The sequence below is a fragment of the Thamnophis elegans genome, chromosome 4 (assembly GCF_009769535.1).
Source record: "Thamnophis elegans isolate rThaEle1 chromosome 4, rThaEle1.pri, whole genome shotgun sequence".
NCBI classification, from domain to species: domain Eukaryota; kingdom Metazoa; phylum Chordata; class Lepidosauria; order Squamata; family Colubridae; genus Thamnophis; species Thamnophis elegans.
The window spans coordinates 75,430,774-75,457,885 of record NC_045544.1 but is presented as its reverse complement, the minus strand read 5'-3'; the positions used below and the strand labels follow the sequence as shown (position 1 = coordinate 75,457,885).

Below are 27,112 nucleotides of genomic sequence, written 5' to 3'. Positions count from 1 at the left end.
TGAATGTGGAGAGAAAACTTACTGGGCAAGGTGACTGAAGAAACATTGTCACTTTTTCATCCTCCAGCATCAGCTGCAAAAAAAGCCTTCTAATAAACCCTGAAATATTTCCAGATGTTGGGAGATTGCTTCTTTGAGGAGAGGAATGGAAGAGTTCACAAAGAACCTATGAAGGAATGGAGAAAAAATTTCAGACCGAATTATGTATTCATGAGCTATAATTATGAATATTTACTTAGTTGTATCTACAATAGGGCATACATTTGTTGAACTATCGGTTTCACCAATTTTTCCCCTTTATAACTCTTAAATCAGGTACTTCAGACTATACCTACAGGAACTTCACTAAACTCACATTCCATTGTTGGAATGGGCTATTCCAACCCTACCTAGTGCCTAGACCTTGAAACAGACCATACTCGATCCCTAACACAGCTAGAACCCATTCTGATCTGTAGTAAAATTTGCTATTGCTACGTCTGTTCTTGAAGTTGCTTGCCATGTTATACATGGCAAGAATAAGAATAAGATTCTCATGCATAAGAATCTCAGCAGTTCCAAGATCTTTATTCTGTAAGGTTACTGTGTTGTTCTGTATCACATTTACTGAATTCTGATCTCATCATAGGTGCCAGAATAGAAGAGTTAGCCATACCATAAGGAATTCTCAGAAAAAGCTGCTCTCAACCAGTCCTTCAAATCTAGCTAAAGTGATATTTTATGCTACATCGACTATTCAGATTACCTGAGCCATCAATCTTTGATTATTAGGATGGCAAGAAATACACTGCAAGAAAAACGCAACGGTAGCATTTTCAATTGCTGTTCTCTGCTGAGTAGTCAGTCCTGTTCCTGAAGCTGAAGTAAGCAAAGTAGGTCTAGCACTATTCTGTTGTTGTGGTGCTGCAGCATGTCCTCCAGAAGTAGCACCAGAATGGCAGAGTAGAAACAAAAGTGCTGTCCATAGTGGATTGACTTCAGAGCCACCTAACCAGTCCTTCATAAGGTTGCTGTTTCCAACGTCTGTCAAGAATCTGAGTACAGGAGCAACTAAATCTGCTGTGATGGGCATTTTATGAAAGTGCTGCGGAATGTGGTGTCTTCTGATCCTATCTTGGGAATTGTCTGTTGTTGGAGTACTGAAATCAGAGGCAGAAGTATGGTTAAAGCAAAAACTTGCAAGGCTTCTTACAAGGAGGGAGGGCAACCCTGAGTCCAATAACTGTTTAATAGCTTCAGGAGACTGTGATGAGGCAGCAAGAGTGGCCAAGTGCGATTCAGTTAGTGCAAGGGGAGCTTGTGCATTTTTAGAGTCATCTGTTAAAGACGAAGTAAGATCCTGTTTTTTGCTGTCATCTGTCATGGACAGTCTGTGTTGCAACTGGATAGGGGGAGGAGTAATACCCATCCACCCCATGAGTAAGGAAAAATAACTTGGATGAATATGGCACATAGAACAAAGGAGACTGTCAACAGCTTTCTTCAAAACCACATTGCACGGAAGAGACATGGACCAATTAAACAGAGACCTAAGGAGAAATAAAAACCTAATTAGAAAACCATATATATTAACGACACATAAGTTAGTCTTAAATTCAATCATTCTATTTAAAGCAGACTGCAGGACTAAGTATTGATAATATGGATTTTGAGTCACTAGGGAAGTTACTGAAGCCAATAGCTACTGGTTTGCCATAATAGTTGAAGAACACCACAAGAAATTTCTAAAATGCTTATGCCAGCAAATAAAAAGGGAGATATAAAATCAATTAAATCTGATATTTCAGATATTTTTCACACAAATTCTTTTTTTCCTCAAAGTATTATTTTCTCCAATTTACATTGCTTTGAGGCTCTGGAACTATAAATTTGATGAAGTTTTTCTGCGGTTTAGCTACAGACCTTGATTGTCGCAGATTCCTTCTCCATTATCTAAAGATACTGAGTATTCAGGCCAAGCCATCCTATTTCTATTCAGGACTTGGGGTTTACTGAAAATATTTGTACAGTTAAGTTTCTTATATTTTTTATGCCACAAAATAAATTACTGCCTTAAGAGGGACTGGGCCTGCCAATTAGGAGCAGTAAATGTCTAAACTGAAATTCTGAAATTAACATTTCCTAAGAAAAGCATGTTTTTGTAGGTAAATAGACTTGTTCTAGAATTGTACTTATACAACCTTTGCCACTGGCTTGTACTAGTACAGAATCAAAGCATTTACTGCATCTTGGAAAATACCCACATTTTAAGTGAAAATTGAAAAGACTCTTCCACAAGAGATATAGACATTTGTCCAAGCAAACAGGAAAATCCTATTAGATTATGAATGTATATGGGAAACTAGGTCCATATTTCTGAATGATAATCATTGTAACAGACAGCTTTGGGCATTTTTAAAAAAAAAAATTATAGTACAGGGAGTCCTCGATTTATGACAACAATTGAGTCCAAAGTTTCTGTTGCTAAGGAAAAGTTAACTTAGTTTTGCCCCATTTTATGACCTTTCTTGCCATAGTTATTAAATTAGTAACATGGTTGTTAAGTGAATCTGGCTTCCTTATTGATATTGTCAAAAGGTCGCAAAAGTTGATCACATGACCTCGGGACACTGCAATGGTCATAAATATATGCCAGTTGCCAAGCATCCAAATTGATCACGAGACCATGGGGATACTGCAATGGCAACAAATGTGAAAAATGGTTGTATGTCACTTTGTTCAGTACTATTGAACAAAGTGACATACAACTTTGAATAGTTGCTAAACAAATGGTTGTAAGTTGAGGACTACTTGTACCATCTTTTTGTCAAAAACGTATGAAAAAAATCAGTAAAACCTACACATAAAAAGAGCAAAGGATTGGAAGTCTCATTGAGAAAGCCATTTTTTCTGAATACAGTTTTATTACATCAGCAATTTATGTTTAAGTACTTGAGTGTTTGTGGCGCTCAAGCACTGCAGAGAAATTCTAGTTCAGACCTCTATCACTTAGTAAAACTAATGCATTGGCTACTTACTCAAAGAGTTCTCTGTTCAACAATGCTGGCAAGTCATATTCCACAAGCAATTCGTAGCTATGCCATAAAATTGCTGCTACACAATGCAAATGTGAAGGAGACGGCATGAGAAGACCATATTCTCTTGTTGAACTGTTTGGACAGACATAGTTAACTCGGCCACTTTTTTTCATGGCTGCAACTCTTGCAGAATCACTGACCCACTTCAACAAAGCTTGAATTCTAGAAGATGGAAATACATTAAGAAGGCATATGGTAGGTATATTTATTTATTTGTAAAACTTACATGGCCACCTGTCTTATATATAATAATCCTAAGTAGCTCACCAGAAAAACAATTTAAACAGTAATATCCCTCAGACATTCCCACCATAGTGGCCTAATATCCATCAGTTCCTCCCCATTCTAGTCTAATATCTGGGATAACTGACAAGTTTTCACAGCTTTCTGGAAGGCTATGAGGGTAGGAGCCCTTTAAGGTATATTTATTGAATCTATTTCTATGCAGCCGTTATCAAAATGACTCTTGGTGACACACATAGAAAAAAACAAAAACACAAAAAAACTGCAACAGCAATACATAGTAACAATACTGTGAAACAGTTTTGAGAAAATATGAATATAGGAGAAAAAACAAATTTTAAACCAGCACACAAGCTAAAAATAATCTCAAACTAAAAATTATTTCAAAATAATTCAATAAGTGTCTGCTTATTCTAGGTTCTTGGGGAAGACTTCATAGGTGGATAAACATATCAAATCCATTCTAAACATCTGTCTGACTGTGTGACCAACCACAATTTATTAAACTTGTAAGGTGCCTGACTTTTAATGACTCTGAGCATCTTGCAACAATCAAACAATATCACAAATGCCTTAAATCAATTTGTTCTGGCTTTTATATCTTGTCTTTATGTTCAGTGATTCACACATACAGGTTGCCCTCACAGGGTTTATCCATTCCTAACATTTGGGACTTTAGTATACTTTATTTTATTGACAAGAAAGTCAAAGTTAAAAAGGAGGATGCTATCTATACTGCCGAGTAAAAGCAAATCTTGTTCTAATTCGCAAATGCCAAATTTGATAGTTACAGCCAAATTAGATCACAGAGATACGTTTGTGAAGAAGGAAGGAAGGATAAAATCTATAGATCTTAAATTTGTATATCTATTTAAAAATAAAATATTTACCTTTCTTTTGTTCCAGGGTCCTGAGTTGTCCCAAGCTGATAGAGAATGTCAATTGTGGAGTCAGAAGACAGGCCATTTAATCTTCCAAAAAGTAACGGGCTATTCAAATCTTCTCATATAAATAAAGTAAAAACAAAACAAAACACTAAGGAAGATGCACATATAATTCACTGGTCTGCCAAAATATTTTAATAATTTTATTTAAGAAAAACAATGTTTTGCCATGTTTCTACTCATGATAATTACAGTTTGAAAACATAGCTACCAGATTTTCAAAACTCACTATATGTAAATGCATGATAATCTACTAATACAACTTTCTTTTTGTGAGCGGAAGTCTCCCCAAGCTTAAAACTAGAAAGAGATCAAACTATTCTCTTACCTGTAGGGTCACTCCCAGAGGCAGAACAATTTCTTAAAAGAATGTCAATTAGCTTGAGGCCTATTTTAGTGGACTGAAGTCCAATTTTTACAAGCACAGCCTCAATATTTGGAGAATGCATGCCACAGTATGGTGACATCAGGAGAGCAGCACAGGTCTGCAACAGGTTGGCAGTAGGTGCTGCAGCACTAGCCATCATTCCTTCTAAATCACTTATGTGAGTGAGGCAATGATGCAGCAGCCTTAACCATCCAATGCTGGAAAAGACAGAAGTACAATTTAAACAGATGCCATCTTGACTTCAACACAAAACGTAATTATTATGTAAGTTGGAGTGTAAAACCAAAAGTACTGTTCTCCCTCCCCCTTTTCCAGGTTTATTCAATTTATTAAAAATATATGAAAATAACTATAGTATTTCTTTGGAAAGAAAACCCCTCTTTGAGATATGTAGACTTGAAGTTCAGAAGTTAGGATTAGGTTAACCCTGTTCACAGCTCCTCAAATCAAAATTACAGTCTAGGATTGTTTATGTTGTAGGCCACCTTGGTATGAATTACAATAAGAATGGTATGAAACTAACATCCAAATTTTAAAAGTGCAGAGCATAAAATAATATCCTCTGAATTTGCTTGTCAAAAGTTTGATTCTTCATACCTTCCAAATTGTCTGTGAGGCCTAAATTTATAATCCAATGCTTGCCGAACAGAAATGAATTACGGTTATTCCACAAATCTAATTAGTGGAAAAGATATTAGAGATTTCAGAAAATGAACAAAGGAGGGCCAATAACCATTAAAGGCTTATATATTAAGCCAACAAACTTCAAAAAATTCAAATATTTGTTGAAGTCTAGTCGCCACAGGGGACTGTCAGCCTTACTAGGTAGACCGGACAGGAGATCTATAAGCTATTTCTACTTTATTATAAAACTACATTAACAGAATCTTGCAAGGCGGAAAACACACTATGTCTACCATCTTCATTACTGCCTGAGAAATTAGGGAGGATCACTTCTCAGCTTCTTGCCCCACCCACTTATCCAATTGTGGGCTATGCAGTCTCTTATCTGTTTGTTTCTAGCAGAGTCTCTTTGCTCTGTCTCCTAGTCTTTCTCAAATATCATTACAGGAACAGATGCAATCAGTATAAAAACTGCAACTGGAAGTCTATTTTTAAGCCCAATTGTAATACTTGTAATTATATTTAGAGAAATGTGAGTCGACATAACGCCACACAATTCCCTCTCCCCTGCTAAGCCTGAGGTTTTTCTTGAGGGACAGTATGAATAATAATATCCATTAAGTCTTATAACATAGCAAAACTTTTTCATATAGGAAAATGAATTAATCTGATATTGCTACTAATAAAACATACCTTGTTTTAGATACCTGGTCTTCAGAAGGAAGGAATGGATTATTGACTGTTGCAGACGAAGTGTTACCAAAGGCAGTGAGTCCAAGTAGTTTAATCTGAGATAGTCCTAATGTACTAGCATCCCGTGGGCGATGAAGGCGAAGACACACAGCTGAGGCAACTTCAGCTTTCACAAGCTGTATTTTTATGTAGGTAAGACCACTTGTGATAACAGGTGTTGACAAAGGTAACATGTTCACCCCATCTGCACTTATTTCAACAGATACCGAAGAAGGGCATGCTGTAGAGATAGGAATGTTCATATATATTTATATGTAGAACAAAATTTACAGACATCAATTTCATTACTTTAAAACATGAAATAAATACAAATATTCACATATGGAATGGCAATAGCTTTCCATCTTTCCAAGATTGGTAAAACAAAAGCCCAGATTGTTGGGGCAATATACAAATAATGCTAACATTGTAACCCACTCAGAGAGTGCTGCAAAGGATTATAGGGCGATATATAAGCCTACATGCTATTGTATAAGTAAAACAATGAAATCTTGTGGCATATATCTGCACACACTCATAGCACCTGGAACAGTTGGTTATGGAACTAACAAAGGGAAGAGGGAATTGTAATCCTCATGTCAGAATTATAAATCCTAATGTCAGGCTTCCAAAACTGACACATAAAATATTAAGTTTTTTAAAAAACAAGTATTGAGATTATCTGAAACAAATGGCTGCTATTAATATCTGCAATTGATTACATGCACTAACACATTCGAGTGTAGAAATCTTCTCAAAATGAGGAAGTAGGTAAAATTATAATGAAAGGGAGAGCCAAATAAGGTAGTTACTCAAAACCAATAGAGAAATAGCTGGTATGTGTAGATCAAATTAAAAAAGATACATCAATGAATGAAGTTATTAAATGTAAGGAGTTTCTCTCTCCAAGAAAACCAAAACTAACATCAAATTAAGAAAAGATAATAAACTTACATTTCAAATGGTATAGTGTATAAACATAGCAGAAACATGGATGGATTGGAGGGCAGAAAGGTGTGGACAAGTTTCAATGTAAACTATTTATAGCTATTTTTGTTTTTATTTTATGACTTTTAATTTCTTATTTGTTTTCTATGCTCTATATAATGTTAATAATAAATGTAAGAATTTTGAAAGTTGTCCACTTTAGCTTCTAGAACTTTGTCAATTCTTTTAAGTCAGATCCTTTCTTCCAAGTATGAATTTTACAATAGATGTAAAACTGTACATTATTTGGCCTACAGCCAGCATGTTTTAAAATCTTTAAGATGGAACCTAGAATCAGATTGTGTTAACAGCACTCTTATTTTCTCACAGTAATACTTCAAAAGACTTTCTTTACTGTACAACAACAAATGAGGTATTGTGAAGATACCTACTTGCAAGAGAGGCAAGATGTGGCTGAATATGTATTTCTTTTAGCAACACTGCAGCAGGGAGATGAATTGTAAGGTCACACCAGGCTTCCTCAGGTAGAAAGATGTAAGACCAAGCGGCAGATCGAGCCCTTCGATGTGGTGGAGTTGCCTGCAGCAATACTTCAGCAGGCTGGGCTGTAGGACTACTTGAGGTAATTGAGCCTTAAATAAATAATTGCCATTAATTTAAAAAATATGCCAGATAAACTTGAAAACGATCCAAAATCCAAAAGAGAAGAGAAAAAAATCGTATGTGTGTTGTCTATGGGCAAGCAGTTGAACTCCATTTGTGGCTACATACATTTTACTCACTGTTCTTTATATGCAACTAGAACAAATAAATATTATACGTGTGATGTCAATCACGGAGTATTTCAGTTCAGTATTTCAGAGAATGCTACACAGTTCATGTGAAGGTTCCTTCTGACTTGGTGTGAAAAAGGCATCATAAGGCTTAACTTTTTTGCTTAGATTGGCAGAGATAACGTAATTTAGATATTTACTTTAGGCTTTGTGCATTTACATTGTATCCTTCCAAGTATTGACTGTGGCTGAGTTTGAGTACATGCATAGTAGAAAGATACACTGTTGATCAAATCAGGCAGCAAGAATGAGAATGGCTAATTCTCTATAATCTATTCTCCAGAATAAATGAAATGGTAACTGATGAACACTTAGAGAAAGAATGGCCCACCTCTATTGTAAAGGAGGAGATTTTAAAATTTAATTTTGAAGACTGATCTCTATCCAAAATTGATATACTGTAATTAATGACACTCTTCAAGTAAGCTCTCCTGGTATCTTTCATCCAAGTCTCTAAGGAAAAGCCTCTACTTTAGAAAGGAGGGTTGTCATAAGACCATCTATCAGAAATTTAATTGATAATGGTCTTTGGCAGAATATATAGGCCAGTGATGGCGAATCTATGACCAGAGGTGGCACACAGAGCCCTCTCTGTGGGCACGCATGCCGTCACCACTGCTGTTCCAGTTTCCAGTGCGCGCATGCTCACTGACCAGCTGGTCTTTGTGCATGCAGAACCATTGGAAACCTGAAGACCAGCTGGCCAGCGCGTGCATGTGCAACGGCCAGCTGGTCTTTGGGTTTTTGGTGCTCCAGTGCATGCAAAGACCAGCAGCGTGCATGCGCACACTGGAAACCCAAAGACTAGTTGGCTGGCGCATGCGCAGCGGCCATCTTGTCTTTAGGTTTCCTGCACTCCGGCATGCAAATGTTCTGGTTTTGGCACTCAGTGCCAAAAAGGTTGGCCATCACTGATATAGGCCTACAAAGTGTCCAACAGGTTAAGTATCTACTATCTTGTTTCTGCTGGAAGTAATTGTCTGTGGAACTAAGAAAGTAGTGTAAGAGAGAAAGAGTAATGAGAAAGTGTAAACTTGATTTTGTGGCCATTCTGGAGAAAGGAAGATATTAAAGAAGATAGCTGTCAAAAAAAAATGATGTCTTGGGTGAAAGGTAAGGAAGATTTGGAGTGGAGTTCCCTGGCATCAAGCCTAGGATAAAAATATATGTCACATGATCTTTGCCCTTATTAGTTGACAGAAATTGCCACAATAGTAGATCCATTCCTCATAACAACAGACAATTTCTATATATTTCCACGGAGAGAGCAAGAAAGACAGAAACTTAATACAAATGTTTATAAATTGTGAATAGCCTAAATAGAAGTTCTTAATTTTCAATCTGCTTCATACTGTCAGAGAAATATCTGTGATCTTGGGGGAAGACAAAGCATCTTATTACATAGTCTGCTGTCATATTTAAGGATACCATTAAACAATAAAAAATGCTTGATATAAATTTGAACCACAAGTCTCTGGAAAGTTTTTTACAGTGGTGTTGGTGAGACACTAAACAGGTTTTACAAAAACATATTACTTTCCAAAAGTATTTGCAAAGATAGATTATTGCTAATGATTATCACATCTGAAGTTTCTGAACCGAAAAGCATCTCTTCACTGTGAGAAAAGAATTTTTTTTTTAAATGCTAAAGTGTTTACATTTTTTTAGTTATAATGAAACAAGGAACATCTTTCTAGTGATTTTAATTCCAAAAAGCTATGGTTAAATGCAATGACTTTAAATCATGTTTTTATCAGAACTGATATACAACTGAAACTCTAAATGTAACATTTATTAGAACACAACTAAAACATACATAAATTAAATTTAATGGTGAAGCGGTTACAATGTAAATCTCTCCATATTTTACTTGGTGTAAGAGATTGGTATGGTATAGGGTTTCCTGCTTGCACAGGGGGTTGGACTAGAAGACCTCCAAGGTCCCTGCCAAATTTGTTATTCTGCTATATCAAATCTTAGCCAAAGGCTAGATAATATATAGCTTTAGGAACTTTTGGGAACTATGATATATAGCAAAATTTTGTGGTGAACATTCTTGCTCAGAATTTCAGACAACTTATTTCATGATATGTGAAATAATCATAACAACTTCCTGCACAGTCCTCCTTTCTATACTAATGTAACATTTTGTGCCTATTGTATTCCACCACCAGGTGGTGTTATTCCTTCTGCTTTCTCTAGTAATTTAATATTATTTTGCAAAATCTAAGTTTTCCTCAAAATCTGCCAAAACATTCTATTCTCCTGTGTTTCAAAATCATATATAGGGATACGTAACTTACCCAGTGGTGCAAAATTGTGGATTCCTTCTGCATTATCAGGCTCAGAGGCTAGGACTCTTGCTTTCAAAGTACCATCTGTTGCCTTGCTAGGGCCAGAGTCTAAGAATTTCATAATAGTTGAAACCATGCTTCTCGCTGTGTTTACAATGGCTCTGGTACTGGTCACCATGTTATTGCAAATGAGCTGAACACCTCCTAAGCAAGAAAGTCAATAACAGAAAGAGAATAACAATATGATCGGTTACAATTTAAACAGTTTTGACAAAAAGCCGAGTACAATTTATTACAAATCTGGAAAAAATTATGCCTACACAAAGAGAAGATATTCAAAATTCATTTAAACCATATTTGAGACCAGCAACTATTTTCCCTCATGTGCTCCCTTCCTTTCTCCTGTTCTCTTAATAGTCAAAAACTGTTAGATCAAAAGTTCAGTCTGAAGTACTCACGGCTGGGTACACAAGGAGCCTTTTAGTTCAGATGCAAACATGTTTTGACTGTAATTTTGATTGTAATTTCAGTATATTTATGGAAAATGGAAAAGAAGAACCTTACCCATATCATGAAAAGCTTTCAGTGCCTCACTGGTATCCAGCACTCTTAAAATGAACCATAGCAAAGGTTCAGACAACTGGCAAGTGGCAAGAGAACCCTAGTGGAAAAAAAATATATACATTTACCTAGACGTACATAATCAATTGATAAGTTAGCTATATAAGTTACCATTTTTCTGTTTGTTTCCGTTTTTATTTTAAACAATTAAAATAAATGAAAGAACACAATTCTCACAATATCTGAACACCCATTTTTTTCTGAAACTAAAATTCAGTTTGAAGTAAACTGAAGAGCAGTGAAACGAATCTGCCAATGCCCATTGTACCTATTGCAAAGAATAATGTCTACAGCTTATATCGGTAAAGTATCAGTTAGTATTTTCATCTCATTATAGTTTAACAATGAGTCCTCCATGTTTAATAGCTGGGCTGAAAAGAACTAAAAGAGCAACTAAGTCAGCTGACCAGATTTAGATTAAACATTCATTGCTTCTCTTCTTCAGTGGATCCCTATTTAATTAGGTTCAAGTTTATAACACAAAAAAGGCTGTAATCAGCAGTTCAAACAACTTCCCAAAGTCTTTATTAGAGAGAGAGAGAGGATCAGAAATCAATTACAAGATAATACTTTGAACACTTACTTGTCTCCCCATATACCCACAGGCCATATAGGTAAGAATTGGCTGAAGCATCACTTGCACTGTTGTAGCTTTTTTACTGAGTGTTGTTAGTATAGTAAATAATCCATCTCCAACTGATATGGCATCCAATCCTCCATGAAAATTCTCATGCTTTGTAAGATGTAAACCACTGGCCCCTAGGATATAAAGAAGTGTATAAATCTGAAAGCACTGGGAAACAGTGAATGATTTACGATAGCATTATCCATTTAAATCAGGATGATCTTTTCAACCCTTTCCAAAAAAGTAATATAAAATGATCATGTTTCTTGTTGAAGGACAAATAGCATATAAGACAGTAGGTTTAACAAACTCATATTTCACTATTATTCATGTTAATGACAAAAGCAAAAATGCAAAAGCTGATTTATAATATCATTTTCAGTAGATATTTGTAGGTTTCAATGGGCAATATAATATAATATAGCAATAACAGTAGATCATTTTGTGTTCTTCACACTGTCACAAGAGTGGAACCTTTCCCCCCTCAAAATCTATCTTCTTCAACTACTTGCTACAAACTTTGCACTCTTTCCAGTGCCAAATTAAGAGACAATATGGTATGGTGATTAAACTGGTGAATTAGGAATAGGGAAATACATTCAAATTGACTAGAAACCATGGAGGTTCCCCTGGTGACTTTAGGTTGGTCAGCTCAAGTTACTTCACAGGTAGTAGCAAAGTTGTTATTATGGATATACATTGAAGGATGAAATGCTACATATGCCCTTTTGAGTTTTGGGAGGAAAAGTGGAATCTGTATTTAACAAATAAATATATACGTTTGCTAAAGCATTTTAGAAGAAATGTTATTCAGTTTCTTTTTCTGTTTCAATTCTTTTTATTTTGCTTAAATACATTTATTTTGCTGCATTTTATTCTATTATTTGTATTATATTTCTAATTTGGCATGGATATTTTCCAATTATTGCACACCATTCTCCATTTTTCAAAATAAATTTTAAAGGAAAACTTGAGATTGATTGGTATGTGGGAAGAACAGGATTTAACACTGAGATTTTTATTTGTGTCATTTTCAATTCTTTTGTTAGTTCACTGAAAAATATACTGAGTTATCCATAATAATTCAGGGATAAAAAACATGTGTCATATTATCTGAGCTATTCCAGCTTATCCATCGCCGTAGTTGCTAGGAGTAAAAATTGTCTTGATCGCACATGATCATTCATTCATGTTATATAAAAATATTTGAAATACAGAGTATTCTTACAAAGAAAAACTTTACAGCCAATTTATTTAAATATGGGCATAGCTGGAATGGTAGCAGGCAGCATTACGGATTACCTAAGAATTGCACACAAGCTGTTCTGATCTTTTGAGATGGTTTAGCAGGATACAAAAATTATATACATGCATAATTAAAATACCTACCAATGATCATTGCCATAGCACTGCTGTTACATTGGCCCAGAGCAGACAGAATCTGACTCATGATTTGTTGGTTTGCTAAGACTAGGTCAGCTACATAGACAGTAGAGCCTTGAGTGTTCCCACTGTTTCCATTGCTATCTTTTCCACCAGAAACCTTTTCTTCATCAGAGACACTGTCCATGGTGCTACTCGCCACCTGAGCCCGAGCACTATATTCTCTGTTGCTTGAAAGAGGCAGCTGAACCAGGATATTGACCAACTTGAGCAAATCAAACATGAGCTGATCCCTCGTCATCTCGCCACAGACTGCTTTGGCATCCCCTGGCCGGATGATATTAGCAAAGAGGCCTCCAAAACATGCACGAGCGCCCACTGAACTGTCAGAACCACTACGAGACATCACTTTGTCGGTACATGTAATGTAATGGTGCACTAGAAATGTGATGGATTCAATGACAGCGGAAATGGTGCTCACTGAAACGACTTCAAAATTCTGCTCAAGGGTAAATTCCAAAAGCTTCACTTGTGCATCCAGTGGACCCTGGCCAGTCTGGAAAGCACCCCTAGAAATAAAGGGAAATAAAAATTAGGGTTATTTAGGCTGATAAAAATCAAAATACATACAGGTATACATATTGTATATTTTATTATATAAGCCTAGCCAAAAACCTGCATAGAAATAAAAATAAATATCAGAAGACACAAAAATAAAAAAATAAGGAATAAAACATAAGAGAAAATAGTACAAACAGGTTTTAGTAACACATACTCCCCCTTTTATCCCATGTTTCAACCACTAACCATTACGTAAATATTTATGATTTATGTTGAACATTAAACATTGGAGAGTGTTGCTTATATTTTAAGTAACAATTATTTGATCAATTATTTTTACTTAATCTTTTGATCCCCCCAAAAACATATTCCAAGTACATAATTTAGTCTTGCTGTGTAGCACATCATATATAAATGAACCAATCTTGTTTACATTCAATTAATTATTTTATGAATAATATATTGTTAGTTTTTCTATTGTAGATTTATGAATTTTGGTCTCACAATCTTGTATCATCATCAAAATTTCATTTTACCAACCTTTTGTAAATTGTAATATTGTGCTGTTACTATTTGAATAAATCATGATGCTTTTTATTTATATATTTTTAAAAATATTGTTATTAAACATGCTTGTGGTTTTCGTTCAAATTTATTTTTTTTAAAATCATAATGTTTGATTCATTTCTAATACACCTGAGATTTGCATGACTATCACATGATATAATGTTCCTTTTTGATGGTGACATTTCCAGCACTTACTATACAATTTGTCCACCTAGGTAATCAATGTTACCTATATACCTTCTATAATATATTTTATACAATTTTTTCCCTGAATTATAGGTTGGAATGGATTTTATTAATGCTTCCATTTTGCTGCTGCAATTACTTCTTTAACATTTTGCATTCACTTCAATGAGGAATGTTTACTTTATTGTGTCTCTATGTTATATTTCAATAACTATTTATAAATACATTCTAATAGTTTATTTTGATTCTAAGTGTTTCAAATCCTGTAATCTTTCTCAGAGTCACATCCTTCTTTCTTAAGGTCACTTTGTACTATTCCATCAATTTGTAAATACATTAACTGTGGTAAATTCCTATCTTCCTTAACAAATTCATGATGTGTTTTTAGTCTGAATGCGCTACATTAGCAAATGTAATTAAATCTTTTTTGCTGTAATTACCCTCAATCTAAAGTATAAAAACATGATGGTGATGGCTAATGATAAAAGCCTTGGATTTATCCTTATTCTCAGAAGACTCCAAATTTGCAACAAACTTTGTCTTATAATACATTCCTTCAAATTATTTTCTTCTTTTGTTTCTTTGAACCATAAATACTTTTGAAGGCCTTTGGTTAAGCCAGCTCCTTATGGGAGCTGGGAAGAGTTCTATGGCAGTTAATAGAACTCACTAAGCCCAAAATGCTGGTCATCATTACACTTAATGAAAAGCTTATACCCCCACCCAGCTGCTACAAATGATTCCACAGAGTATGAGGAATAAACAGGGCGAATTAGAAATTCAAGTAAAAGAGGGCAGATACGATATTATTGCCATTACAGAAACTTGGTGGATGAAACCGACAAATGGAACATACAGGTAGAAGGATTTAAATTATTTAAAAGAAATAGACCAAATAAAAGAGGAGGTGGAGTTGCACTATATATAAGAAATAACTACAACTCTATAGAAATAGAGCACAACAATGATGAGAACTATCTTGAATGCATTTGGGTCAATATTAAAGGTTGGGGGGGAAATGACATTGCCATAGGTCTATACTACAGGCCACCCAACCAAGCAGAGGAAGTAGATGAACTTTTTGCTAGTCAGATAACTAAGGTATGCAGGAAGCACACCACAACAGTAATGGGAGATTTTAACTACCCTGACATCAACTGGGAAATAAACTCTGCACCAAGTGGAAGATCCAACAGGTTCCTAACAAACCTAGCAGACAACTTTGTTTCCCAAAAAGTAGAGAAGGGAACAAGGGCCATATTGGACTTAATTCTCACTAACAGAGAGAAAATGATAGAAGGTGTTGAAGCCACAGGAACCCTGGGGGCAAGTGACCATGCAATATTGGAATTCAACATTATGCAAACACAAGTAGTAGAACAAAGTCAAACTAGAGTCTTGGACTTTAAGAAAGCTAATTTCAATAAATTTAGATGAGAATCCTCAAGGGGAAAACAACTCAAGAAGCTTGGGAAATTTTGAAAAATGAGATTACAAAAGCTTAGTCTAGCACAATACAAATGAAGAAGAAAAATAACAGCTCCCAAAAGAAACCAGCATGGCTGCATAAAGAACTCTTTGACAAACTGAAAGACAAAAAAGATAAGTCTAAAAAGTGGAAAGAGGGGGACATAACTAAGGCAGAATATCAGCAAATAGCCCAAGCCTGTAAAGATGAAATGAGGAAAGCTAAGGCTCACAATGAAGAAAGGCTTGCCACGAAAGTAAAAATTAATAAAAAAAGCTTCTTCCAACATGTTAAAAACAAGAAAAATGTTAAGGAAACAATTGGTCCATTGCTAGGAGAACGTGGCAAGACAGTGACAAGCAACAGAGAGAAAGCAGAACTATTTATCTCATGTTTTGCATCTGTCTTTACACAAAGGGATAAAACAGTCCAATCTATCAAAAACAGCACCACAAAAATCAGATTAGGAACACAAACTGAAATAGGAAAGAAAACAGTAAGTGAGCATCTGTCTACCCTAGATGAGTTCAAATCACCAGGACCGGATAGATTACACCCCAGGGTTCTGAAGGAACTGGCAGACAAGATCTCAGAACCACTGAATTATATCTTTCAGAAATCCTGGAACACTGGGGAACTACCAGAAGACTGGAAAAGAACTGATGTGGTTCCCATCTTCAAAAAAAGAAAAAAAAATAGATCCAGGAAACTACAGACCTATCAGCCTGACCTCAATACCAGGGAAGATTCTGGAAAAAATAATCAAGCAACGAAGTAGCAAACACCCAGAAGCAAACAAAGTAATAGTCAAAAGCCAACATGGGTTTTTCAAAAACAGACCATGCCAGACTAATCTTATTGCATTCTTTGATAATGTAACACAAATTAGTGGATCAGAGGAATGCTGTCGATATAGTTTACTTGGACTTCAGTAAGGCATTTGATAAGGTAGACCATAACCTAGTACTAGATAAAGTAGAAGAATGTAGGTTAGACAGCATCACCACCAGATGGATTCGTAACTGGCTGACCAATTGCACTCAACGTGTAGTCCTCAATGGAACGGCATCTACATGGAGGAAAGTATGCAGTGGAGTACCCCAAGGCTCTGTTTTAGGCCCAGTACTCTTCAACATCTTCATCAATGATTTGGATGAGGGAATAAATGGGGAAGTCATCAAATTTGCAGATGACACCAAGCTGGCAGGAATAGCCAACACTCCAGAAGATAGGCTCAAGATACAGAAGGATCTTGACAAACTTGAACATTGGGCACTATCTAATAAAATGAAATTCAATGGTGAAAAGAGTAAGGTTCTATATTTAGGCAACGAAAAAGAAATGCACAGGTATAGTATAGGTGATACCTTGCTCAATAGTAGTAACTGTGAAAGGGATCTTGGAGTCCTAGTGGACAACCATTTAAATATGAGTCAGCAGTGTGCAGCAGCTGCCAAAAAAGCCAACACAGTTCTAGGCTGCATAAATAGAGAGATAGAATCAAGATCACGTGTAGTGCTAATACCACTTTATAATGCCTTGATAAGGCCACACGTGGAATACTGCATTCAGTTTTGGTCGCCACGATAGAGAAAAGATGTGGAGACTCTGGAAAGAATGCAGAGAAGAGCAACAAAGATGATTAGGGGACTGGAGACTAAAACATATGAAGAACGGTTGCAGGAACTGAGTATGTCTAGTTTAAGAGAAAGAAAAACTAGGGGAGACATGATAGCAGTGTTCCAATATCTCAGGAGTTGCCACAAAGAAGAGGGAGTCAAACTATTCTCCAAGGCACCAGAGGGCAGAACAAGAAGCAATGGGTGGAAACTAATCAAGGAGAGAAGCAACCTAGAACCGAGGAGAAATTTCCTGACAGTTAGAACAATTAATCAGTGGAACAGCTTGCCTCCAGAAGTTGTGAATGCCCCAACACTGGAAGTCTTTAAGAAGATATTGGATAGCCATCTGTCTGAAATGGTATAGGGTTTCCTGCCTAGGCAGGGGGTTGGACTAGAAGACCTCCAAGGTCCCTTCCAACTCTGCTATTTTATTGTTTTGTATTGATTCAAAGATCAGCAATGTTGATGGGATTTTAGTATTATTGCAACGAAGGATTGGTTAGGGAAACAAGCCCACCAAACTAAGGAGCTCTCTATAAAGCAGGGGTGCCTGAGACAACATGGTTTGTGAAGCAACCCTTTCCTTTGTTTGCATACACTTAGTTTCTGATTCATTTTCTGAACCATTGCTCATTTTTATTGTAAACTTCAAAGACAACAATGCATCACTAAATAACTTCCATGATCTTAGATATCATCTTTATTGTTTATAGGTATTGCTCCTGTTGGATTTTTATTTTATTTTAATCATTCTCTTGGCTTGCCAACAGAATTTCATGCTGATGGCTTTTAGTTTTACTTTGCATGGTCCAAAATAATTATGGTTAGGGTTTATTTTTATAAATTCCTATACCTATAAATTATAAATTCTGATAAAACTTTCCCCCTCCTCAATTCTTGCTTCCAGGAATAGTTTTAATATGTTTAACAAATCAGAAACATGGTAATTTAATATCCATTTGCTGAAAATTGACAAATTCTAAAAATAAACATATGCAATGTTTCTATAGTCCAAAACTATAAATTTTGGTATTTATAATAAACATTACCTCTCAATTGAAAGAATATGTATCAACTTTAATAAAAATTCACTGAACATCTGAGGGCATGCCGAAGAAAGATGCACTTGTAAACGAGTAAGGAATTCTTGCATAGCTTGGGTGGCTGTTGGGCCAACCTGAAATAGATTTAAAGAAGTATTTGCATTACATTCTGAATAACTACATTGTCTGAAATTGTTTGTGATTAAACTATTTAATGCAATTAACATTGCATTCCATTCCAATTTCAAGAGAAGAGAGATCTACATATACACATTTAAAACTGCAATATTAATTGGTAGGTTTGAATACTCATATTATTTCTCTTAAATGATTAACATTTATCTATACATGCTTTCAACTGACTACCCAAATAGTACAAAAATGAAGATGGTATATAAATCAAATCAGCAAACAAAATTAATATGAATAAAAAATATTACCTGTGGACTATGTTGATTTGTTCCATGGGGATTTGTTCCAGAAAGAAACTTCACTAAAATATGAATAAGATTAGGATCTGATACCAGTAGCTGGGCAGTACTTTCCTGAGATGTAATGGCACTACTAGAACCAGCTGTAAGACAAATAAAAAGTTTGGTTTTTCTTCAGCCTAAATTATAGTACCTATGACTCTGAAATATTCATTCTATATATAAAGTGTTCTGAAATTCTAAATTTTAAAATACATTCCTTTCTAACTATCAGAATTAATTTGCATGTTCTAGGCAGTACCTGAATACATTCCTAAATGCCAGGAGGATTAATAAGGTAGGAATTTCATTCTGTTATTTAAAAGGGACCCTGATCTCTAGTTGCCTTGGTGAATGTCTTAAATACCATAAGGTATCAAATTTCTTTCATAGCTCCATCTGCCACTTTCAAAACAAAAGAAGGGCCACCAGTTTCAAGCAGCCAAGCTGTATGGGGGAATACATGTAGGAGGAGCAACAGTTATATTTATCAAGATTATTTATCAACATTATCAAAACTGGGAATAAACAGTAGATCTTTGGGGCTAACTGAATTTGGAATCATGGATGCTTACAGATATTCTCACAAAATAGCAATAGCAATAGCAGTTAGACTTATATATCGCTTCATAGGGCTTTCAGCCCTCTCTAAGTGGTTTACAGAGTCAGCATATCACCCCCACAGTCTGGGTCCTCATTTCACCCACCTCGGAAGGATGGAAGGCTGTCAACCTTGAGCCGGTGAGATTTGAACCGCTGAACTGCAGATAGCAGTCAGCTAAAGTGGCCTGCAGTACTGCACCCTAACCACTGTGCCACCTCGGCTCATACTATGAGCAAGTCTTTAACGAAGTATTGGGTTGTACATATTCACAAAATACACATATACCAGAAGATACAATAGACCTAAGGATATATATGACTATTCCACTTTAATTGTCTTCCTTTTCCGTATAGGTAGCCATACCGCACAAGCAGGAATCTATATCCATCCAGTTTTTACTTGCTAAGAATGCTTATGCAGCCTATGCTAATAAATGTCAGTTATCTGCAAAATGTATCAAGCTAAAAATGTTTTGAATTCTCAGAAATACTTTGTTTCAAATCCATAATCTGTATTTTGGGCTGGAAACAGCTGTTCTGACTTCATTGGAAATGCCCTAGCCCTTTCTTAAGTGTTTGGACTCAATCTGAATTTAAAACAGAATTATTGCAAAGTTAATACATTTCAGACTAGAACCGTATGGAAACATTTTTTGCTTAAGGCAGAACATTTTAAACTCGAAACAACTGTTTTGAACCCCAAATAGTCATACACTCCTAATAAATGCATTTAGAAATTGATCTTTTCTTTCAGGTATGTAAATTTTTCAATTTCTTTTTAAGAACAGATTTTTAAAAATTAAAATTAGATGCTGGACGCATGAAAGGTATTTTCAGGCATACTGCTGCTAATGGAGATATTACCTATCCAGTTATTGCTATCCACTATTTATTCAGTATAACCTTATGAAGTTGATATGGCCTACACCAGGGGTGTCAAACCCATGTTGTCACAGCGGTGTCACATGACATTATCAGGACTTTTTTACCCTTTGCTAAACTGGGTGTGGCCAGCACGCATCCGGCCTGCAGGCCGAGAGTTTGACAGCCCTTGTCTACACAAAGCATATTTAATGTAATGATCTAGTATGCTGTGAATTGAAATCTAGATTCATTTGATCAGTAATTCACCATGTTCCACACACTGAATTAATATAAGAGGTTCTTATTTTATGCTGATATTTTAACAAATACACTGATTAAAATGAGGCATCAATTTTTGGTGTCTACTACTTTTAGTCAAAATGTGTTTCAAAATTTCCTATTTTTTAAAATGATAATTACATTTCTAACTTAACTTGAACTTACAATTGAACTGCATGTTTGTCATGAGAGTTAGGCTGTGAAGTACAAGGCACCATGTTCGCAGCAAGGTATTAGGATACCATGCCAAGACAGTCAGGAAGCTAGTTACTGATGCTGAAAAAAAAACCAGACAAATCAAAAATTGCATATCACAACCATAAGTTGCAGTTTTTGGTATTATTGTTGAATTATTTGAAAAGGTTAAATAATGATCATTTTTTAGATAAGGGGAAAAAAATCATTATGCCAGAGTCTTTAGTCTTTGGATCTCCCAAGCTAGTAAATGAACTACATACATCACTTAGGAATAACATGCATGAAACTGGCAGGAAAAACTGTGATAATTTCATCGGCATTCAAGATTAAAAAAAAAAATTATAACACTCTGGTTTTGCTTTAGCTTCTATGTTTCCTCTCTGTTGAAACGAAGACCAAGACTTTTACTTATTTATTGGTAGCGGTCTTATTCCTGTATCCACAGCAATTAACAGAGTTGCTGTCATAGAACTGTCTACAGCCACACTACTTTGGATCATTTTACATGTTGTCAGTTCAGAATATGTCAAGATCTGCACGCAGAAATCAAGCAATTTCCAACACAAAAACAAATTCAATGTTGGACATCCGTGCAAGAATTTGATAATATATGAAGCAGCATTTGTTGTCTTACTTAGGTAATGAGCATACGGCATATTAATGACTGAATTAGTCAACTGACCCTAGGATAAGTATTATTGCTCTTTTTCTTTACAGACTAATAAAAAGAAGTAGTAATATATTCCTAACCCTCAAGCTTGTACCTGTGTATTGCACAGCGCCTAGAGATAGAAAAATGGAAGAAAGCAGGCACCAAATCTTTGGGGGAGATGAGCAGTCTAGATAGATGAAATATAAAGGGGTGTGTGTGTGTATGTGTGTATACATACATAGTCCTCAAGTTACAACCACAATTGAGCCCAAAATTTATATTGATAAGTGAGACAATTATGGAGTTTTGCCCCATTTTACAACCTTTCTTGTTACATTTGTTAAGTGAATCACTGCAGTAGTTACGTTAGTAACATCGTTGAGGCTTTCCTATTCACTTTGCTTGTCAGAAGGCCACAAACAAAATTAAAAAAAATTAAAAAGAAAAATAGTCATAAAGTGCCGTTTTAACTTCAAAAGGTCACTGAACTGATGTTAAGTCAAGGACTAACTGTAGTACAGTATACTGAATACAACAGAATCCCAGTATTTTTAAAACTACTGATTTAGATCAATGCAGCAGTGACAGTGATGCAACTCACCTTGATTTAAAGGAATGACAGGTGTCCGGTTGGCATTGTATAAGAAAATGTCAGAACAGTTGTCTTTAGTTCCAGAAGTTCCAGAATTCAGGCTTAACGTGAGCCATAACTGTAGTAGGGACTCAAGCTAGAGAACAAATATTACAACTGTTAGCAACAAATATTAGCAAATATCTAAAAGGCATACTTAAAACAAGATAATCATGTAATTGAGAACTTGCAATTAAGATTTCAAACATCAAGTTTTACTTTGGTTAACAAACTACTGTTGCAGACTGTATTATTTCTGTTATATTTTAATTTGTATGGTTACTAAAAGCAGATAATAACCAGTTTGTCAAAGCAGCAATGTAACATCCAAATTAGTGTTTGCTCGTGTTTTACTGTTACTGAGAATATTTTTGTTTCTTTTATTGGAGCTTAATAATTTGCTTTTGTTCTTCTAAGTTCCGTTGCTTACTTGAAAACTTAGGAAGATACTTATTTTGAAAACATAATTGTATATACTAATGAAAAAATATCAGAGTCCAGAAGAGGACATTATAAAAATGTAACACTGTAAATCAGTTTAAATATATGTTATAACTAGATACGTTGAATGAATGTTATGTGCAAACTCATCCCACGAAGCTACAGTTTAAAGCACCAGTGCATGGCTTCATAGATCCTACATTAAATAATGTATTATATTATGTTTTAATATAATATGTGAGCCATGATCTCTAAAAATGCATGCATATTTTTAAAAATGATAAAAAAGTTTTTAATTAAAATTATGTTATTAATATTTTGTTGTTAACTAGCACTTTACCTATAAGGATTATCTCAGCCTTAGAATATATTGTTTAATTTGCAAAAACATCATAAATAATATTCATCTGTCTGTATGTATGTCTGTTTTGGAAATACATATCTATTTATTTTCTAATATATTTATTAAGGTAAATATGACAGAGTCAAATACTTTTATTAGAAACATCAACGTGAAAATACAAACAGCAGACTAGGGGTCAACTCAGTAAAATATAGTGCCGAGTAAGTGTATATTTCTTGATACTAAATGCCAACACAGAATATGAACTTTCTACAAATACCAAGGGCAACAATTATGTACCTGAACATGATGGACTTGTAACATGGAAAATAGTTTATTGAAGCATGTGCTTAACACTGGAATGGAGGACAACTGGATAATAAACTGATTGTTTTGATTTGAAGTGTGCAACCCATGTAGCAAAGAATCATCTGTTCCACTAGGAGACTGAGTTACTAGCAAAAAAAAAACAAAAAACAAAAAACCAAGATATTTTTAATTACAAAAGAGAATCACATAGTGTTTGTCACTGAATGTGTTATTCTTCCAAAATATTGTGATCAGTTTCCCAGAACTCAAACTGAATTAAATAACTTGAAAAAACAGATTGATATAACGATAACTTAAGTTCAAACTACAATTAGTCTGGCAAACATACTGCTAGGAAATTGAATTAAATTCTTTGTATATCCTATGTCAGGGGTGTCAAACTAGTGATGACACATTGTTGTCACATGATGTATGGCAACTTCCCCCCCTTTTGCTAAAAGGGGGGTGGGCATAACTGGCCTGCGGGCCTCGAGTTTCACACTCCTGTCCTATTTTCTAGAAAGCACCTATATTAATTAATGTTTTGTCATTTTTTATATCTACATGCTTATTGTTATATACTGTAAATAACCACCAAGTTGATAAATATTAGCTAGACAAATTGTCACTTGTTGAAATAACATCTTAAGAACATTCTAAAAAGATAGATTTCCCAAATAGGGAACTCAAGTACAGTACAAAAAAACCCTCTCATATATATCATATATATAATATGTTTATAATGAACTATGAAATTAATAGGATTTGTAAAATTAGGTGTATGCTGGGAAGTTCATATGCGCTTAATATGTAATTATGCCAATTATACCTAATTGTGATTAGGTATAATTGACATAATACAACCACTATTCAGCTACAAATTCCAGACTATCTACAATAGGAAGAGAAAGATTACCATAACATTCAGAGATGTTTAGGTTTAACTGTGTAAAATTACATGTAGGAGATGTATTGGTCAGGGCCTGCAAAATGGAATCAGCTTCCAGGGTAGACATCATTTTCAGCATCAGTTCTGCTTGGTGTTCCAATCCAACTTCTAAACGTGCATCTAAAGCTTTGAAAAGAATCATTAAACACATTTGTAAATTACATTAAATAGGTAAAACTCTACATGTTTTAATATTGTATTAAACATTAATACGTTATTAAATATTTGTTTATTCTTATAAAAATAAGTTTTGACTGATTCATACATTTGGAAATACTTTTAAAATGGATTAAAATAAAAACTAATTATAAAAATGTGCAAACGTGAGCAAAGAGTTAAATACATCGTCAGAAAGATCTTTCCTCTAAGTAGCAAGACATGGTTCCAAGACAGAAAAATGTCCAGTTCTTAACTTTAAAATATTTTTTAAAATGCAACATTGTTTTTATAATCTTTATATGCTCACATCTCTTGTGTAATATGATACTGGATCAGAGTTTCCTAATTATTATCTCTAAAACACTTTTTAAGCATAGTTTGCATAACTATGTAAATATTTTGGAAATATGTCCAAAAGCGAACATGTAATTTTTTTTAACCACAAATACAGTATTTTATGAAATCGGGCTGCAAAGTAAAACTAGCTGATATGCTTACCTTGAGAGACTGATACACTCACAATCTGTGATCCATTCTTCTCAGTTGTAACTGGTGGTTTTGCCACAGAAATTCCAACACCTCCAATATAAGGATTGTAATTGTATGTACCATAATCTGCACCCCAGTAATCGTACCAGGTACTACTTATAGGCTTTATAAAATAGAAAAAATAATAATTCATTGATCTGAAATTCCACAAAATAAAAACTTGTGTGTGTGTGTGTGTGTATGTGTGTTCAGTATTTGTATCCTAACATCATGTGTATCTATAAGGAAATCAACAGCCTTTATTTTTGCCATATAAGCTGCCAACTATTACTGGCAGTTTTCAGATCAATACGTTCTTTCACTGAACTATAATTTTGACGGTATAAAGGGAATGGCCCAGCTAATATTTACAGCATTTTTTCCCAACTCTTTATTGGACCATTATTTTGTATTATCACTCCAATCACCTGCTAAATGGTCATGCTGAAAGGAGCTGAAATTCAAAGTGTCTTTGAAGAAGATTGCTTTACATGATCATATGCTCAGAATGAAAACAAATGAATTATGAAGTATATAATAATTCAAATTCAAAAATTACAATGTTGTATAAATAGATCTATTACTATTATGCTCAAAATCAAATTCTAGCACAGACATGTTTCCTATTATGACCATTAAGTCCTCTGAATGTCCCTCCTTCTACAGTTTATTTTAATCATATGCTGTGACACATGAATGTAAAGAATGTCACAGATCCAAATATAATTAAATACTTAAGTGGCCTCTGTGGTGTGACATGTCTAGAATCTGATCTGTGGTTCAGATTTACCACCTCAGTATCAATAATATGTGCCCAGTTTCTGGTTATGAATTGGTTCTACCAATGTAATACTGATCAGCACTATAATATTACTTCATGTGTTCAAGTTTTAATGCTGGTTTAAAACACCTGATTTTTGTTACAAGCAATAAAATATATTTCCTCCATCATTTTTAAACATATATTTATAAGTTTTTGCCCCTCTTCCATTTCTTCATATACAAAAATAACAAAAAAATTGTTAAAATGATGCATTTTAAAATCATTAGGATTTTACGGAATGTCTAGAAATACCTTAAGACTCTTACTCTTAAGAGTATTTGTCAGAATGAAAATATAACCTGTATATAAAATAACCTCATAATAAATCTAAGAGGTTTATAATGAAAGTGATATTGGTACCTATGTATTGTACAGGATTCTACCACGTCAATATCAGAAACACACATTTAAGAAAGAGCTGAGATGGTGTCACAGGTCTTTTGCAGCTATTTAAAAAGTGCATTATGTTCCATACCTTGAAGACTTTTGCTGCCAGAGGATCTTTTTCCAAATCAATATCTAGTGGATCAATGTCAACTTCCATCAGGTCTTGTAATAACTCAAGATCAATGTCTTTGTCCTTTTCCAAAGATGACAAAGGTGGAGTACCTTTGGGTGATTAAAATAGTTCATTTATCTACTGAATTTACAGACCATCCCACTGACATGACTCAGAGCAGCTTACAACAATAAGAACAACAATAAAAACTGAAGTTTACAAACAAAATACAGGCAGTCCTTGTCTTCCACCCATAATTGAGCCCGGAATGATGCCAGCTGTGCTTGATATTAATAGCAATAGCAATAGCAGTTAGACTTATATACCGCTTCATAGGGCTTTCAGCCCTCTCTAAGCGGTTTACAGAGTCAGCATATTGCTCCCAACAATCCGGGTCCTCATTTTACCCACCTCAGAAGGATGGAAGGCTGAGTCAACCCTGAGCCGGTGAGATTTGAACAGCCGAACTGCCGAACTAGCAGTCAGCTGAAGTAGCCTGCAGTATTGCACTCTAACCACTGCGCCACCTCGGCTCTATTAAGAAGGCCATCGTGTGACAACCAATGTTTCATTTTTTCCAGAAGCCATTAAGTGAATCACCATGGTTCTTAAGTGAATCCATAGTTGGTAAGTGAATGCTGAGATCATTAACTGAATTCATTGTTTGTAATTGGCTTTTTTTTGCCGGAAACCAAATATAAATGCAGATTTCCAGCAAAAATATTGTAAATCATGGTTACATGAATGTGGGATTCTGTAAACAGCTGAGCACCAGAGAGAGGATTCAGGCCTCCTGGGCATGGGGTGGAGGGAAAAGAAATTGTGACAACTATGGCATTTGCTAGTGTATTTGCCAGCTATGACATTTATTCCTCTATTGTGCAGAGGAATTGCTCTCCCTAGTGGGGATGGAGAGAGAGTCTAGGCCTCTCTGGTACAGTCAGGGCCCTGGCCCTCTCTTCTCCATAACATGTCCAGGAAGCCTGGACCACTTCCCTGGTGCTCCACTTAACAAGTGCAACTGGGAGAACTAGGATACTAGTTGGTGAATGAAATGTTGCTCAACTACAAAAAATCCTAGGCCCATTTGTGGTTACAGGTGGAGGATTACCTATAGTTTGCAACAAAAAATAGAAATTCTTTGTCTATCTACTCACTAAGTCTTGGAAGGTGAGCTCTGAATTTCTATTATGCACAATGTGGGG

General features: G+C 35.1%; 1 protein-coding gene across 9 annotated transcripts in view; it reads right to left on the bottom strand.

Moving 5' to 3' along the window:
* The window catches only part of BIRC6 (baculoviral IAP repeat containing 6), a 153,109-nt gene that overhangs the window by 57,650 nt on the left and 68,347 nt on the right, over positions 1-27,112 (bottom strand). For 6 of the 9 annotated variants that reach the window (XM_032216649.1, XM_032216657.1, XM_032216656.1 and 3 more), the window contains 19 exons: positions 25,884-26,017; positions 24,556-24,709; positions 23,866-24,024; positions 22,941-23,095; positions 21,827-21,953; positions 20,541-20,651; positions 18,600-18,733; positions 18,166-18,293; positions 12,719-13,281; positions 11,288-11,463; positions 10,648-10,744; positions 10,093-10,287; positions 7,388-7,588; positions 5,970-6,249; positions 4,593-4,849; positions 4,211-4,319; positions 3,018-3,239; positions 746-1,529; positions 23-166 (listed from right to left, as the gene is read on the bottom strand). In XM_032216649.1, coding sequence (XP_032072540.1) covers positions 23-166; positions 746-1,529; positions 3,018-3,239; positions 4,211-4,319; positions 4,593-4,849; positions 5,970-6,249; positions 7,388-7,588; positions 10,093-10,287; positions 10,648-10,744; positions 11,288-11,463; positions 12,719-13,281; positions 18,166-18,293; positions 18,600-18,733; positions 20,541-20,651; positions 21,827-21,953; positions 22,941-23,095; positions 23,866-24,024; positions 24,556-24,709; positions 25,884-26,017 — 4,130 coding nt within the window. The remainder of the gene's footprint in view (positions 1-22; positions 167-745; positions 1,530-3,017; positions 3,240-4,210; positions 4,320-4,592; positions 4,850-5,969; positions 6,250-7,387; positions 7,589-10,092; positions 10,288-10,647; positions 10,745-11,287; positions 11,464-12,718; positions 13,282-18,165; positions 18,294-18,599; positions 18,734-20,540; positions 20,652-21,826; positions 21,954-22,940; positions 23,096-23,865; positions 24,025-24,555; positions 24,710-25,883; positions 26,018-27,112) is intronic. The other 3 variants (XM_032216653.1, XM_032216654.1, XM_032216655.1) reach the window with 1 other exon arrangement.